Source organism: Galeopterus variegatus, unplaced genomic scaffold (genome assembly GCF_000696425.1).
Source record: "Galeopterus variegatus unplaced genomic scaffold, G_variegatus-3.0.2 Scaffold6435, whole genome shotgun sequence".
Classification (NCBI taxonomy): domain Eukaryota; kingdom Metazoa; phylum Chordata; class Mammalia; order Dermoptera; family Cynocephalidae; genus Galeopterus; species Galeopterus variegatus.
Window position 1 is genome coordinate 112,270 of NW_007732546.1, and position 14,164 is coordinate 126,433.

A 14,164-nucleotide genomic window follows, 5' to 3' on the forward strand; every position below is an offset into this window, starting at 1 on the left:
AGTTTAAAAAACTTAACAACCAGTAGGAGGCAGGACCCCTGGTGTACGGATTGTCAAGAGGCATGGAAGACCTAGGAAGGGACTCAGATGGGTGGGAGAATCTCTCTCAGGGGTTCCAGACAACAGCTATTTACTAAATGGTTATGGAAATATTTTCCTATTTGAACAATCAGCTGTACCAATGCGTCCCAGCTGACTATCTGTTCTGAATACACAGAAAGGAGATCACTGAAGCCAAAAGAATAAGAATCCAAACCATGAATCATATGAGAATAATTTCGTGGTTGGCTTAGGAATGGATTAGACATAATAATTTCTTTTCACCCCCAGAAGATTTCAAATTGCCAAATTTTGTATAAACTCTGGAGCCTTCTCTGAGTGTATTGTAAGTAAAGTGGAAGACAATGACCTATTAGAATTGCCTGGGAACTTTAAAAATGCTAGTGTATGAACTCCATCCCCACCCCCAACCTTGAGAGTCATATTTAATGCCATATGGCCTGGGCATCAGGATATTTTCAACATCCCAGGTTGCGGTGTATTGAATGCCCCCCCAAAATTATTGAAGCTTAATCCGCATTGCAACTGTTGAGGGTGGGAAATCCTGTTATGATCATTGAAAGGTGGGGCCTTGAAGAGGTGACCAGATTGTAAGGACCCTGCCATAGTGAATTGTTTAATGGTGGTCATGGGCATGGTTCTGAGAGATTTAAAAGGAAAGTATGTGAGGAGCTCTCTCTCGCTCTGTTCTGCCGTTCTGCCATGTGAGACCTCTGCCTCACTGTCACCACCACCAAGGCCTTCACCAAATGGCGCTCCCTGGACTTTGGACTTCCCAGCCTCAGAAACTGTAAGCAACAGATTCCATTTTTTTTTTTTTACAAAGTATCCAACCCCAAGTATTTTGTTTTAAGCAAAATGAATGAACCAATGTGGATGTTCAAGATCACAGGGATCCATCAGGTATTCGCTCAACAAACACATATCTATTATGCACTGGGCATTTTTCTAAACACTAGGGAGACACAGTAGCCCAATGTGGATGTTCAAGATCACAGGGATCCATCAGGTATTCGCTCAACAAACACATATCTACTATGCACTGGGCATTTTTCTAAACACTAGGGAGACACAGTAGCAGACAAGACAGACAAAAGGCAAAAACGAAAAACAAAACACCTGCCCTCACAGAGCTGGCAGCCCAATTTAGAAGGAAACACATAAGTTTACATAATAAACAGGATGATCCCACATAAAGAACAATAGCCCAGAAGAGGGAGGGTCTACAGGAGGAGGTGACATTTGTGCTAAGACCAAATGCAAGAAAAAGCCATCCAAGGGAAGAAGGTTTCAGGCAGAGCAAGCGCAAAGGCCTTGAGATGAAACACATTTGAAAATGCAGGAAATAGAAGGGAGGCCGGTGGGACTTGACCGAAATGAGAGCAATAATGGTGGAAGCATAGGCGGGGGTGAAGCCAATCGATCCCACCCAGGTGCAAGCAGCTGGAAGAGCCGACAGTGTGCACAGACACTATCAAAAGAGACTTGAAGAATTGACAGGATAGAATCTGAGAGTGATGGTGGCAGAATAAGACAGGGATTAGCAGGAGCATGCAGACCCCATGAGAAGAGGGTGAGAAATGGCACAGTTGCTCCCAGGATCAAAAACCCAAGGAACAGATAAATCCTAGATGGAAAAGTCACATTGAACCTAGGGTTCAATTGCTCTGAGGGACTTGCAGGTCTCCAAGCCTGCTTAGAAAATATTGCTTAGAAAAGTGCCCAATGCATAACAGATGTCAATGATTGTTGAGTGAATAATCGATGGATCCCTATGTACCTGAACATCTATGTGGATGACCTCTCTATGGCTCTGGAGTAACCTGGGACACCTGTTCACAAGCTGCTTGCATTCCAAAGACTAGCAAGGAGAATCTGATAGACGATCTGTGACAGGGGACCCCCATCTCTGAAGGGCCTTCCGCAGGCCTCCCACAGCTGGTCGCAGCCAAAGCTGCTAATTCAAAGGACAAAAGGAGGGTCTTTCCGCACTAAAAATCAGCCAGCTGCACTGAAAAAGAAGTTCCCTGGGACCAGACCTATTTTTTTNAAGTATTTTGTTTTAAGCAAAATGAATGAACCAATGTGGATGTTCAAGATCACAGGGATCCATCAGGTATTCGCTCAACAAACACATATCTACTATGCACTGGGCATTTTTCTAAACACTAGGGAGACACAGTAGAAGACAAGACAGACAAAAGGCAAAAACGAAAAACAAAACACCTGCCCTCACAGAGCTGGCAGCCCAATTTAGAAGGAAACACATAAGTTTACATAATAAACAGGATGATCCCACATAAAGAACAATAGCCCAGAAGAGGGAGGGTCTACAGGAGGAGGTGACATTTGTGCTAAGACCAAATGCAAGAAAAAGCCATCCAAGGGAAGAAGGTTTCAGGCAGAGCAAGCGCAAAGGCCTTGAGATGAAACACATTTGAAAATGCAGGAAATAGAAGGGAGGCCGGTGGGACTTGACCGAAATGAGAGCAATAATGGTGGAAGCATAGGCGGGGGTGAAGCCAATCGATCCCACCCAGGTGCAAGCAGCTGGAAGAGCCGACAGTGTGCACAGACACTATCAAAAGAGACTTGAAGAATTGACAGGATAGAATCTGAGAGTGATGGTGGCAGAATAAGACAGGGATTAGCAGGAGCATGCAGACCCCATGAGAAGAGGGTGAGAAATGGCACAGTTGCTCCCAGGATCAAAAACCCAAGGAACAGATAAATCCTAGATGGAAAAGTCACATTGAACCTAGGGTTCAATTGCTCTGAGGGACTTGCAGGTCTCCAAGCCTGCTTAGAAAATATTGCTTAGAAAAGTGCCCAATGCATAACAGATGTCAATGATTGTTGAGTGAATAATCGATGGATCCCTATGTACCTGAACATCTATGTGGATGACCTCTCTATGGCTCTGGAGTAACCTGGGACACCTGTTCACAAGCTGCTTGCATTCCAAAGACTAGCAAGGAGAATCTGATAGACGATCTGTGACAGGGGACCCCCATCTCTGAAGGGCCTTCCGCAGGCCTCCCACAGCTGGTCGCAGTCAAAGCTGCTAATTCAAAGGACAAAAGGAGGGTCTTTCTGCACTAAAAATCAGCCAGCTGCACTGAAAAAGAAGTTCCCTGGGACCAGACCTATTTTTTTTTTTTTTTTTTTTTTTATCAACTAGGCTAGAATTGTCCAACCTGCCTCCCTAAGACAAAGGACAAAGAAAGTGCTCTGATTCCCAAGCAGGTCCTTCTTAAAGGTTAGATTTCAGTTTAATTGTGATGTCTAAACAAGCTGCTATTCTTCTTTTTCTTAACTGTGTAAACTAAGGCCTCAAGAGGCTTAACAGCTTACCCTCGGTGGAACCATGGAAAACTGTTTTCAAGTGCTTACTGTTTGCCTGCACTGTTCTAAATGCTTACCATATAATAATGCATTGAATTTAACTTTGTATGAGTCCCAGAGGCGGGTGCTATTGTTACTCCCATTTTACAGATGAGGGAACTGGGGTGCAGAGAGGGGAAAGGACCCTGCTTAGCAGAATCAGAGTTAGTGAGTGGAAGAGCTGGGATTGGAACTCGGGCCGTTGGGCCACAGTCCGGACACTCCACCACACCCCAGAGAGAAGCTAGACAGACCCCACCCTTGACCTCAGGACCCACCTATAACCTGTCAGGCCCTGCAAATTCTAAGTCCCCTAGCTTGTCTTTACCAAGCCCTCTGTGCATGAAAAAAGAAATAGCCACATATGTAATGATTGATTATTACATGGTAAGAATTGAATTCTTATATGGGGCTGGCTTGCAATTGCTCAGAACACTGTCCATCAGCGGCAGGAGGGATGAGGCGGGGAGATGAGGACCCGGGAGGGTGAGCCGACCGCTCCTCGCTTCCGCTGCCCGGCGCCCGCCCGACTCAGGAGCCACAGCGCCACCTGGTGGTCATTTGAGGCAGCTGCGGGTGACAGGGTAAGCACAAGGGAGAACCGCCAAGCAGCTTATCCAGCCCGTGCTATGTGCCAGGCGTTGTTCTAGCCCAGGGGTCTGCAAACCTCTTCTACAAAGGGCCCCGGAGGAAATACCCCAGGCTCTGAAAGTCAGACAGTCTCTGTTGTAAAGACAACTCTGCTGTTGCAGTGCAAAAGCAGCCACAGACAATTTCACATAGACAAGGCTGCATTCCAATAAAATTTGATAAACACTGAATTTTGAATGTCATAGAACTTTCACATAAGAAATCTTACTCTAAAAAAAAGTCAAACTCACAGGAGTAAGAGTAGAATAGTGGCTGGGGGCGGGAAGGTGGACTGGGAAACGGGAGAAGTTGGTTAATGGGTACAAAGTTTTTGTTAGACAGGAATAAGTTTGGGTGATCTATTGCACAGCATGGTCACTATAGTTAATAATTATGTATCCTATATCTCAAAATAGACAAAAGAGAGGATTCTAAATGCTCTTACTACTAAGAAAGTAATTTGAGGTGCTTGATATATGAATTCCCCTGATTTGATCATTCCACAATGTATCAAAACATCACATTGTACCCCATAAAGATATAGTTATTTTGTGTCAACTCACAGTAAATTAAAACATACAAAAGAAATATTATTCTTTTGATTGTTTTCAACCACTTAAAAATGTAAAAATCATTCTTAGCCCATGGGCCATACAAAATCAGGCATCGGGAGAGATTTTGTCACCTGGCTGTAGCTCACTGGCTCCTGTTCAGAAGCTGGCGACACAGACAACCAGACAAAAACTCTTGCCCTTGTCGAGCTAGTGGAGAGAATACAGGCAATTGACAAGATAAAAAGCCAAGTATGAGGCTGGCTGGATAGCTCACTTGGTTAGAGCACAGTGTTGTGACACCAAGGTCAAGGGTTCAGATCCCCATTCAGGCCAGCCACCAAAAAGAAAAAAAAGCCAAATATGAGTATAAAAATACATATGAGTTGGTCATCAGTTCCAATGGGGAAAATTTAAGCAGAGCAGAGGAATCAGACATGTGTAAGTGCTGCACTTTACATAGGATAGTAGGTTTGCCAGTTAGCTCAGTTGGTTAGAGCACAGCCTTATAACACCAAGGTCAAGAGTTCAGATCCCCACACCAGCCAGCCAACAACAACAATACATATACATATAAAATAAAACTAAGGAAACCACTGAATTTTATTAACTGTGAATGGATGGTTAACCCAAGTTCACTTGGCTGGTTAGCAGTAACTCTCACTCATTCTCATCCGGTGCATTCAATCAACAGATATTTACCAAGCACCGACTGGGTGCCAGCCTTGGTCTCAGGCTCTGGGGACACAGCCATGAACAAGACAGATGTGTATCCTGCCAGAGACATTCTAGTGGATGAGACAGACCACTGGAAATGAGATAAATAATTGTGCTGGTGCAGTCTGCTGAGACCTGTGTGAATGGGTTGATGGATTGGGATGTTGGCTGACAACACAGACATGTGGCTGTAAAAGATGCCTGCCTGGAAAGCGGGATTGAAGAAAATAGTAACACACACAGAAAGGAGTGACTTGTCAGTCACAGGAAGACATCAAAACGGTGGCAATGAAATTCATTTGCTATCAGAAGGTGGCCAACAAAAACATTCAAAATTCTCATGAAGCTGTTTTGCAAGGTGGAATCAATCGTGTTTGCTATGGTTAGTTTGCTGTGGTGTGCACGATGCCTGGGTGGGGGTCCTGCTGATGGACTAAGCCACCTCGGTTAGCAGGATGCTCAAAAATAGTTTCTAAACAGATGATTCAGAATTGGAGATACTCTATAGGACAATTGATCTGGTTTCTCCCATGAGTCAATGGAAGAGGAAATGGAAGTTCAAGGACAGGCTGCGATAAACTATATAAGATTTGAGAGATATGACAACCAAAAAACTAAACACAGAATTACCATATGATCTGGGGCCGGCCTGTGGCTCACTCGGGAGAGTGCGGTGCTGATAACACCAAGGCCACGGGTTCGGATCCCATATAGGGATGGCCGGTTAGCTCACTGGGTGAGCGTGGTGCTGACAACACCAAGTCAAGGGTTAAGATCCCCTTACCGGTCATCTTTAAAAAAAAAAAAAAAAGAATTACCATATGATCCAGCAATTCCGCTTTTGGGTATATAGCCCCCCAAATTGGAAGGGCCTCAAGGAATGTTTGTACACCCATGTTCATATCACCACTATTCACAACAGCAAATAAGTGGAAACAACCCAAATGTCCAATGACAGATAAACGAATAAACGAGTGAAATATATACATACAATGAAATATTACTCAGCCTCAAAAAGAAAGGAAATTCTGACACCTGCTACAACATGGATGAACCTGGAGGACATTATACTCAGTGAAGTAAGCCAGTTGCAAAAAGACAAATGCCACATGATTCCACCTATAGGAGTCCATAGAGTAGTCAAATTCATAAAGACAGAAAGTAGAATGGTGGGTGCCAGGGGGTGGGGAGCGAGTGTTTAATGGGAAGAGTTTCAGTTTGGGAAGATGAGAAAATTCTGGAGACGATGGTGGTGACAGTTGCACAACATCATGAATGTACTTAATGCAACTGAACTATACACTTAAAACCGTTTAGGCCCCACACGAGCGGAAGGTGCCAGAGGCAGGGGTCAAGAAACAAACTTCCTGGGGTTCCGTCCAGGGCCGCTGTCTGGGTTGCCTGTGTGGTCCTCCCCTGTCCCCTGCTCGCGAAGGCAATGGCTTCCAAACTCCTGCGTACGGTCATCCTCAGCAAGGGCACTGTGCGCCAGAGGGTCACCCAGAAATTTGGCCTCCAGCATTTCTCCGCTTTTTGCAGGAGAGCATCAAGGCCAACATAGAGGTTGGTGAGATGGCAAAGCAGTACATAGAGAAAGGTCTTTTGGTTCAGATCTCATGACCACACACCTAATGATGTTGCAACTGGAGAACAGGCACAACCGGGACTGGCTGCTGGATGGTTTTCCTAGGACGTGTGGAAAGACTGAATCCCTGAACAAAATCTGTGACCTGGATCTAATGATCAATTTGAACATTCCACCTGAAACACTTAAAGGCCATCTCAGCTGACACTGGATTCACCCTCCTAGAGGAAAGGTATACAACCTGGACTTCAGTTCACTTCGTGAACATGGGATTGGTGACATCACTGGTGAACCATTAGTCCAGCAGGAGGATCGTAAACCTGAAGCAGTTGCTGCCAGGCTCCAAGGACGTGATAAGGCCAGTCACTGAATTATACAAGAGCCAAGGAGTGCGCCACCAATTTTCTGGGATGGAGGCTAACAAAGTCTAGCTCTCTGTTTCCATGCTTTTCTCAAGGAAGATCACACCTATTTAAGAGTGGCACACAGTTACAAAGTTACGGTTAGATAAGAAGAATAAGTTCTGGTGCTCTAGGGTGACAACAGCTAATAATATAGTATTATATATTTTAAGATGGCCAGAAAAGAGGATCTTGAATATGATAACCACAAAGAAATGATAAATGTTTAGGTGATAGATATGCTAACTATTTAGATTATTACACAACACATGCATGTATTGAAACAACAAACTGTACCCCATAAACATGTACAATGAAAAAAAATTAAAATTAAAAAAAAAATCACACTTATTTAGTCCAAAGAAGCACACTGAGCCTGCCCAATGGAAAAACCAGAAAGACGTGGTCTGTTATTCAATTGTGTGTGTAGTACTGGCGCTGTGTCCAAATTAGAAGCTAGCTGAGATAGACTGCAGCATCTTTTGTAGTTTAAATGGGAAAATTATAGGAAAACTGCGAGTAGAAAGAGTTTACAAAGACACCCTCTGCCTTTCAAAAGAAGAGTCATCTACACATGCTTTAGATGTCTCTGCACATGTGTCCAGCTCTTCACAAGGAAGCAAGCACAGGCTGGTCAAACGGTGCGTAACCTAAGCTCTAGCTGATTTTTGGCAGCCATGTGGTCGCTTTAGTAGCCTTTTTACATGTGATGGTGGTGGTCTCTGGTTCTCCCTATCCCCCCAAAAGGTTGGTGAAGCCTAGCACCAGTAAGCCTGAGAGTACTAAGGGCTCCAGCCTGGACTTTGTCCCAGGTTCCCTGGTGTGTGCCCACCTGATGACAATGGAATTAAAGATAATCATTAAAAAAAAAAAAGTTTAAAAGGTAACTTTTATGCTAGGTAAAATTAATGTCATGTATAACAGATATTTTATGTTATGTGTATCGACAATAAAAAGGGGGAGGGCTGGCCGGTTAGCTAAGACGGTTAGAGCGTGGTGCTAATTACACCAAGGTCCAGGGTACAATCCCTGTATCTGCCAGCTGCCAAAAAAAAAAAAGAAACAGAGAAATGATGACTAAATGCAACACACAGACTCTCCTGATCCAAAGAAATCAGCTGTAAAAAGACAAGCAAGGAAATCTGCGTGCGAGCTGGAAATTAGATGACATTATTAAAAATTATCATTAATGCTGTCAGTGTGATATGAGTAAAAAAAATCTTTAAATATGCTTTAAAGTTGTCATCTGAAGTTTGTAAGATCACATAAGGTCCGAGATTTGCTTTTAAATAACTCAGAAAGAGAAAAATGAATGTATGACGTAAGCCTGAAAAAATCCTGACAATTGTTAAATTTGGGTAACGGGTATGCGGGGTTCACTGTGCTCTTCCCTCTACTTATAGTGTATTCGAACATTTCAGAATGAAAAGCCTTCACAGAACACAATATTCAAAAAGTAAAGGCAAACTTTTAAAACCATGAGGGCAAAAATGTTTTGTACCATTAAATTAAAAAGTTAAAACCATTAAAAAATATTACATATTTCATTGGGATGTCTTGTCCTCATAATAATTTTACTGTTATGCATATTTTACAAGCATATAATAAATTTAGCAGAATACTTAAATAATTTATACATAAATAAAAATGCATATGTTGTGAGTGTGCTGAAAATTGTTTTGCTGGTAGAGGTAGGAGTTCAGAATTTTGGAGATCCTGTCTATAAAGACATTTCAAGTCTTTTTATGGTCCTAGAAAGTAACAGGAATTGGAAACTGAGGCAGAGGTTGGCCATATGAGGAGGTTATGGTAGGAATGTATGCTGATTCTCAACACCTTTCCATGCTTTCCTTTTTGTCTCTTATATGATTTATCTTCTTTTTTTCTGAGTTGTTTTAAGCAAATCCCTGCTACTTTCTGTTGTAGAAATTCTTTGGCCAAACAATTGATATAGAGCTTGGGTTTTGGAGTCTGACAGCACTGGGTTCAAATCCAAGTTCTGCCGCTTTCTAGCTGCAAGACCATGCAAGACCTCAGCCTCCCTTCCTTCGTCCCAAAACCGGGGACCGTGCAGAATCCACTGCATGGCAGAGTTCAGATGAGACACAGTGCCTGGGACACAATAGGTACCCAATCAGCGTTAGCTGTCATGATTACTATAAATTTTGCTTATCATTTTCCTTGGGCAACAGGGTTTTAAAATTCTTTAATTCACAGACACTTTTTCGTTCCCTAAAAAAAACTCTTTTCAGCAAGTCTGCAGAAATAACTCACTATAACCCTTTAAAGAAGGCTCACTCTTTCTGAAAGAACTAATCAATTTTAGAAAGAAAAAGAAGGGCCGGCCCGTGGCTCACTCGGGAGAGTGNGAACCCTCGGCGGGAGCGCCTCCGCACTTCCCAAGCGGCGCACTAGCGCAGTGCGCCACCGTGCCGGCCCACCGGTCATCTTTTTTTTAAAAAAAGCGGGAGCGCCTCCGCGCTTCCCAAGCAGCGCACTAGTGCAGTGCGCCACCGGGCCGGCCCACCGGTCATCTTTTTTTAAAAAAAGAGAAAAAAAGAAAACAAAAAGAAACAAAGGGGGAATGGAAATAAGCAAAGACTAAGGAGGGAAGAGAGAGGAGAGGGGTAAAGAGAAGAAAGTGGGTGAGTCCTGGAGAAGGGAGAATAGAGGAGCAGTTTCAGCACTGAAGCTAAACGTGGTAGGTGAACCCTGGTTATTTATGGAGTGATGGACGGATGGATGGATGGAGAGATGGGTAAGTGGATAGACAGAAAGATGGACTGGTGAATGGATAGATGAATGAATGGATGGGAGACAGGATGGATTGGAGGATGGATGGATGGGTCGGTGGATGGATGGATAGCTAGAAGGATGCATGAGTGGGTGGATGGATGGGTGGTTGCATAGACAGAAGGACAGATAATTGGGTGGGTAGGTGAGTGGGTGAGTGGATAGATGCCTGGACGGAGGGGAGAGAAGGTTAAGAGAAATGGTGTGGGAAAAAAATAAAGGTCACCGCATTGTCTTCCTAAACGATGCTCAAGCACACCACCAGATGTCAGCCTAACCTCAGGAAACCACCTCAGAGGCTAGGTTGGTGCCACCTTACCCCGTCCCAAAGCTCTTTGACCCCAGATGAGTGATGGCTCATTTTGATAATACAGTTTTCATTGCAGCCTGTACTTCCACACCCCTCATCAGCACCCCCGCAAGCCGACGGGCTTTTATAACCCAGCTACCCCTCCAGCAAGCAGAAAAACAGGAGCCGTCTGCTGGAGAGCTGTGCTCGGTGCCGGGGACCACGTGGCTCCCTTTCTACGCAGTCAGGACTGGAGTGTGGAGAGGGTGGGGGAGCAGATTTCAGGGTCCTCTAAACTGATCAGTGTCCCTGTCGACCTCAGCTCTAACCACCCTGGTGTTCATATTCACATCCCGCCCTCCTGATAGCCCAGGAATCCATCCCAGTTCTGAGCTTTTGCCAGAAAAGCTCCTGAGAAAAAGTAAAAGCAAAAAGGCACCAGCTTCCCCACTGCATGGAAAACAGGTGCAGAGAAGCTGGTCCGGGACATAAACCTTCACACAAACCGCCCTCAATCCTCAAGCAGCCTAGAAGGAGCGATCTCATGGGTGAAGATCCTGAGCTCAGGGAGGCCACTCACCCAGGATCACCCAGCAGCGGGTAAATGGCAGAGCCAGCCCCACCCCCAGTGTTCCCAGGAGAAGACCCACTTTCAGGTTCACTGGCAGAGAAACGGGGCCCCAGGACCAGACTTGATCAGAGCTATCACATTCTCCCAGCCCTACCTAGTCCCTCCTCTGCCTTTATCACAAACCTTCACCTGTGGCCCCCAAACCTGCAGGTTTAGTCTCAGCGCTGGAAGTAGAAGCGGGTCTCTGCATTTCCCCCTGCAAAGTGGCATTTCTCAGCCATTGCATTGGAAATACTTGCTGATCCATCCAAGTGGGTACTCACAATGCCCGGAGCAGGGTCCTTGCTGCCACACCCACGGTTAACCCCTTTATGGCTGCATTGTGGGGCGACCCAGGGGTTCCCAGAGCTGGTTGGGGGTATCGGGGAGGATTTAAGGCAGCAGGTATTGATCAACTAGCAAGGAAGGATTTTGAGATTTGGGCAGCCAGCCCAGCCTTGGCAGTGTGTTGCAGCTGCATGAATCTGCCTGCCCCCTCCCCCCGACACTTGCCAGAAACAAGCTTTGCCTGACCCCAAGGGACCCCTCCACCCCGCATATACTCACTCCCATTCTTTCCTCCTGGCCTGGGGGGTGCTGTGGATTTTGTGCGCCTGGTGGGCCAAGATGACATCCCGGTAGTCCACCACGCCACCCCGCCGCTTCAGAGGGCGCCCCTCACAGCCGCCACTCATCCGGTGGGACCACATGTCCTGCAGGGTGCTGGGTGTGCCTGCCAGGGTGCCGTCCAGACCTGGGGGACCCAAGCTGCTGTTGAGCAGGGCATCATAATAACCGGGTGGGGAGAGCATGGGGTCGGAGACCCGGGAGGACTTCAGCATCCATGGGCCTCGTTCAGAAATCCCAGGGTCTTCTGCCTCCAGCACAGTGAGGGTGAAACTAGAGGAGAGAGAGGAGAGAGAGATCTGGAGTGAGAGATGTGGACAGAATAAGCACACGGGGGAGAGGAGAAGGGAGTTCAGAAGATAGGAGAGGCTGCCCCACCCTCCTTCTCAGGAAGTCAAAATACACCCCAGCCCCTGCTGGCCAGGATTTAGTAGTTCCTTGGCAACTCAGGGTCCAGAAAGGCAGTTCTTAGGAGCTGCCGGGCAACAGATGCAGCCAGATGGAGTCAAAGATCACAAGGCTGTGTCGCCAGACACCCGCTCCAGCTCCAAGGTGCCAGCCACAGAGGCGGGGATGCTGGATTTCTCAGCATCTCAATGTTCCCCTCTGCAAAATGGGCCACCAGGAGCCTGCTCGTTCATTCTCCTCTGGTCCTTGGATTCTGTGAGCTCAAGAAAGTCACTTAGAAAGCTGAAAGGAGCAGCTTTAAAATGCACGTGAGAGTGGCCACCTGCACAGCCATCCTTCTCGGCAGCCTCAGCTGGTTTTGGAAAAGAGAAAAGGGACAAAGTTCCCACCACTCACACATTTATCAGGTGGACTCTCGACCCCAGAGGAATCTGGAGCCCTGGGAAGGCCTTTATCTCCTCTCACTTATTCACTCAACAAACGCTGAGTGAACACCGTCCCTGTGCCGGATGCTGGGGACACAGCTATGAACAAGACTGACAGATGTCCCTGCCCTCATGGAGAGGAGATTCTAGGAGAACAGACAGACAAGGAATAAATAAATGAGCCCATGATGTAGAGCTTAGGAGTTAAAAAGTGCTGTAAAGAGAAATTAAGCAGGAAGAGTGGGTGTGTTTGCTCCGGCTGCCGTAACAAAGTACCACGGACTGGACGGCCAAGGCTAAGGCAACAGAAATGTATCGTCTCACAGAGCATAGAGGCTGGCAGTTCAAGACCAGCTTCATTCTGAGGCCTCTCGCCTTGGCTTGAGGGTGGCGTCTCTCCCTGTGTGTTCACACGGCCTTGTCCTTTGTGTATATCAGTGCCCTAAGCTCTTCCCTCCTCCTCCTCCTCCTTTCTTCCTCCTCTTTACGCTACACATTTGTCTTTTTTGAAATGACATACTAGCAAAATGACCAGTAACCTGCCATTTCTACAGAAGGATTGGAGAATCTGGCATTCTTCTGGGTGGTAGGGGGATACGTATGCATTTTATTTCTTTATCTCATTTTATTCCATTGACTAGGCTCTCAGTACAATCTTAAAATAGAGATGGGGCATTTATGTTTCATTCCTAATTTTTTTTTTTTAATTTTAAGGGACCCGGCCCCACCCACTGCCATCTGCAACTAGGCCGATCACAGAGCTGGCACCAAAAACCCCCGAACCTGGGCCGGCCCGGTGGTGCACTGCTACAGTGCGCTGCTTGTGAAGCGTGGCGGTGCTCCCGCTGAGGGTTCGGATCCCACATACAGACCGGTTCCCACTCACTAGCTGAGCAAGATGCGGGCACAACACCGAGGGTTGCCATCCCGTTGCCGGTCCCGGTCCGGTACGGGCGTGACACTGAGGGTTGCGATCTGTTGCCGGACACGAAAAAAAGACAAAAAAAAAAACAAACCCCGAACCCAAAAGCCCCCGGGGCTCTGAGATGGGGCCGAGGGGCTTAGCTCTGGCCCCCCATCCCTCCGACCCTGCAACAACATCTTAGAGTGCACTTATTAGCCACGAGTATTTTTTTTTTCTTTTCTTTTTATTCTTTTTTTGTTGTTTTGGTTTTTGTTGTTAGACATGAGTGTTTCTATAGGGTGTGTGACATCTGCTCATGTCCTTCACCAACTTTCGGCTTAGATTTTTCTAATTCTGTTTTTAAGAGCTCTTTTTTCATTAAGGATGTTAATCTTTGTGTTAAATTTGTTCCTTATCAATTGACATTAAAATTAATAAAAAAGAGAGAGAGAAAATTTTTAATTGATCAAAAATTATATGTATTTATGGAGTACAACATGATGTTCTGAAATTTGTATCCATAGCAGAATGGCTAAGTTAAGCTAATTAACATATGATTACTTCACATACTTATCTTTGTGTGTGTGTGGCTAATCTCTTCTTACAAGGACACTGATCATATTAGATTAAGGCCCACCCATACGACCTCATTTTACCACAATTATCTCTGTAAAGACCTTACCTTCAAACACGGCCACATTCCAAGCCACATTCTGAGGCACTAGGACACAGTTACACAATCAGCATGTGAATTTGGGTTGGGAGGGACACGATTTAGCT

General features: G+C 45.7%; 1 protein-coding gene and 1 pseudogene across 1 annotated transcript in view; one reads left to right on the forward strand and one right to left on the reverse strand.

The window, feature by feature from the left end:
* Positions 1-11,920, reverse strand: part of LOC103606282 — a gene marked incomplete at both ends in the record, with an annotated part of 82,365 nt that extends 70,445 nt beyond the window's left edge. The window contains one exon of the mRNA XM_008590890.1: positions 11,588-11,920. Coding sequence (XP_008589112.1) covers positions 11,588-11,920 — 333 coding nt within the window. The remainder of the gene's footprint in view (positions 1-11,587) is intronic.
* On the forward strand, positions 6,781-7,403 carry LOC103606281 (annotated as a pseudogene).
* Positions 11,921-14,164: the final 2,244 nt, after the last annotated feature.